Here is a 2,806-nt window from a genome sequence, read left to right on the forward strand (position 1 = left end):
ATCCGTAATTTTGCACATCTTCGGTCAAGTGTAACAAATTATGCAGGGTTTTCGTAAACGACGTCTTTCCATATAAATGGCCAGCATTTTCCACGAATTTTTTTAAGTACGTCTTAGCTTTATTGCAATAAACTAAAGCGTATTCATCGGAGCATAATAATCTACAAGAAGCATGAAAAAGTAGAAAGTGTCGATAATAACTAGGTTTTAATAATTTTCTCATAAGGATTGGGCCACTGTAAAGCAAAAAAAAACGAAATTCCGTGGCCTTGAACTTTAAGAAGTGCTTGAGCGCTCTTGTCTTAAAGCTGAAATTCGACCGGAACTTGAAAAGCCATATTTACTGATCTTTGTTCTAAAACCTTTTTTTTGTTTCACACTCAATTGAAAAGGAAATTTTTCTAGCCAATACTGGAGCAATTTTTTCATCACACCTATACAACAAAGATGCATGAAATCGAGGATGAAGCAAGTAATCATATTGATCTTAGGAGTTATGTTCAATAGGGGCGTTGAATGGGTATGGTGATCTGGCTGTTCTTTGTTACGAAAAGAGTTATCCGTTCTTTTTTTATGTTCTCAATAAGGGAAAATTGTCCGTTTATCGAAGCGAACCCCTTTAATAGTGCATCTCTCGTATGAAAAGAAACCAACGTGACCTTTAATCCCCTTGAGCAAAGCTCTTGCTGGGGTATCGCAGCAAAAAGCTTTAATGCTAAATTGGTAATAATTTCCCTCAATTTCCACTCCATTACTTAATCTGTTCACTTCGTTGATGAACTTTCCTAAAAACGCATCAAGTTCTTTCGGTTTTTCATCTCCGTAATAGACTCCTATAGGAAAAGGCTCGTAAACGTTGTAATAATTGTGAATTTTACCCAAAATGGGCCACATTTGGCGCGTACTTGATTTGTATACAGGCACCCCATCTATATTTATCAATAGTTCTATAGAACCTTCGTGGAAATCAGGATTGACATTTTGTAATCCTTTTTCGATCCCAAAGTACACGAATTCGCCAGTTCCAACTGTCTCAATTATCAATATTAACATAATCGATGACAGTTAGGCCTTAGGTGGATTTTTATATCGGAATCTTAGTTTTGTGAAAATCGAAAACTGAGGGTATTGAATATAAGCCGTAGATATGATATTTATACAGATATACATCAGTTAATTCTTAATTTACATTTAGGACGATCGCCACAATTTTCAAGTTCACCTGAAGCCTCTCCTGCTAAAAGATCATCAAAAAGTCTGAAGCATCGCAAAGATTTATACAGTGATGGTAAATATAGCATTTTCAGCTTAAATGAAACCATTTTCAAATTAAGCGAAACCTTTTTCAAATTAAATGACACCTTTTTCAGACTAAGCGAAACCTTTTTCAAATTAAATTAAAAAATAAATTGCATTTTTGTATTTAAAATGCCAAAACTGGTTTCTTAACCGCTATGAAAATGAAAAAAAATATATAAACAAACTTTGGCAGTTTAAAGTCCAAATATATAAATAGAAAAAAATCAAAGCAGCTGTTTTACGCTACAACTTATTCAATATACCTTGACCGTAAAGAAGAGCAACGTGTAACAGCGAATTCACAGTAAACCAAAAAAAGGAAGTTTCATTTAATTTAAATAAAGTTTCATTGCATTTGGAAAAGGTTTCATTTAAACTGAAAATGCTATATTTCATGGTTGTATTTTTTCATTTGTTTTATCCATGCCTAAATTTTGTAATCGGTCTACGACTTTCAGAAAAAATCGTTGCAAGTTCGTACGAAGTGAGAAGCGAGAACTTAAATACTCTTTCCAATGCAACAACATCCCAAAAATCAAACAGCCCCAAAGTAACCTATAATCAAGTTTCAAATTATAATGGTATGGGAATTATAAGAGTAAAAATTTCTGAAATGGGACTCTCAAAACTGAAACTCATTAACCACTGACCATTCATTAATTTTAAAACGCTTTTAAGGTAATTTTACACTTGTGGTGTTCACAGTTCGTTACAAAATGGGTTGCAGAATGCTAACGTATTGATGTAGAGGCAAAAAATTGTAAACAGTGACACTTTATCACAATAGCAGTCAAAAATATATAAATTAGTCAATAGCTAATGGCTTTAGAATTTGAGAGCCCCACTTCACAAGCTTTTATACCGCAGTATTTTATTAATATATTGCAGTATCTTAGTATTATACTGCAGTGTCTATTAATTGATCAAATTAAATAAATTTCTTAGTTTTGATGGAAATTCTGAAAAAGCAAACTGGAAACGAAACCGAAATAAAATTTTTACGGTCTGAACTTCGAGAAGTGAAGGAATTAATCAACGCATTTCGGAATAGTGATTATTCGGCCAGATGTCATGAAAATGGTCATCGCGTGACATCAAATATTCATTCCTTTATTGAGAAAATGACATCGAGTTACCAGGCTCTGTTGAGCAAACCTTAACAACGTTGAGCCAAAAATTAATGGAAGATGATTTGTTCTGCGCAGATTTCGTAAGTTTTGGACAAGCTTTGCTCCTTTGCACCTTGTAGCAACTAGTAAACTACACTCACAAAGAGAGGCAAGAAGGAAGAACGAGCAAAATATAAGAAACCGAAAACTTGTAGAGATTAGTAAGTGAACAGATGATGGATGCTTAAATTAAATTTTATTTAAAAATTCAACAATTCGCCATTACTTAATGATTCACTCACTACCTAAACGTTTATTTATCTTCCTGTTGAATCGTTTGACAGCAGTTTGTGTTTTCACGCTCTTATTTTTGCTCTCTACTACTAGTATTTAACTTC

The 2,806-nt window shown here is 33.4% G+C and overlaps 1 protein-coding gene across 1 annotated transcript in view; it reads left to right on the forward strand.

Annotated features, from left to right (window-relative positions):
- LOC118750319 overlaps positions 1-2,459 on the forward strand; it is a 3,844-nt gene extending 1,385 nt beyond the window's left edge. Inside the window, exons 4-6 of the mRNA XM_036485037.1 lie at positions 1,196-1,288; positions 1,758-1,880; positions 2,245-2,459. Of these exons, the coding sequence (XP_036340930.1) occupies positions 1,196-1,288; positions 1,758-1,880; positions 2,245-2,459 (431 nt within the window). The remainder of the gene's footprint in view (positions 1-1,195; positions 1,289-1,757; positions 1,881-2,244) is intronic.
- The last annotated feature ends 347 nt before the right edge of the window (positions 2,460-2,806 follow it).

This window comes from Rhagoletis pomonella, unplaced genomic scaffold, assembly GCF_013731165.1.
Source record: "Rhagoletis pomonella isolate Grant_MI unplaced genomic scaffold, Rhpom_1.0 Rhpom_scaffold_00205, whole genome shotgun sequence".
Classification (NCBI taxonomy): Eukaryota; Metazoa; Arthropoda; class Insecta; order Diptera; family Tephritidae; genus Rhagoletis; species Rhagoletis pomonella.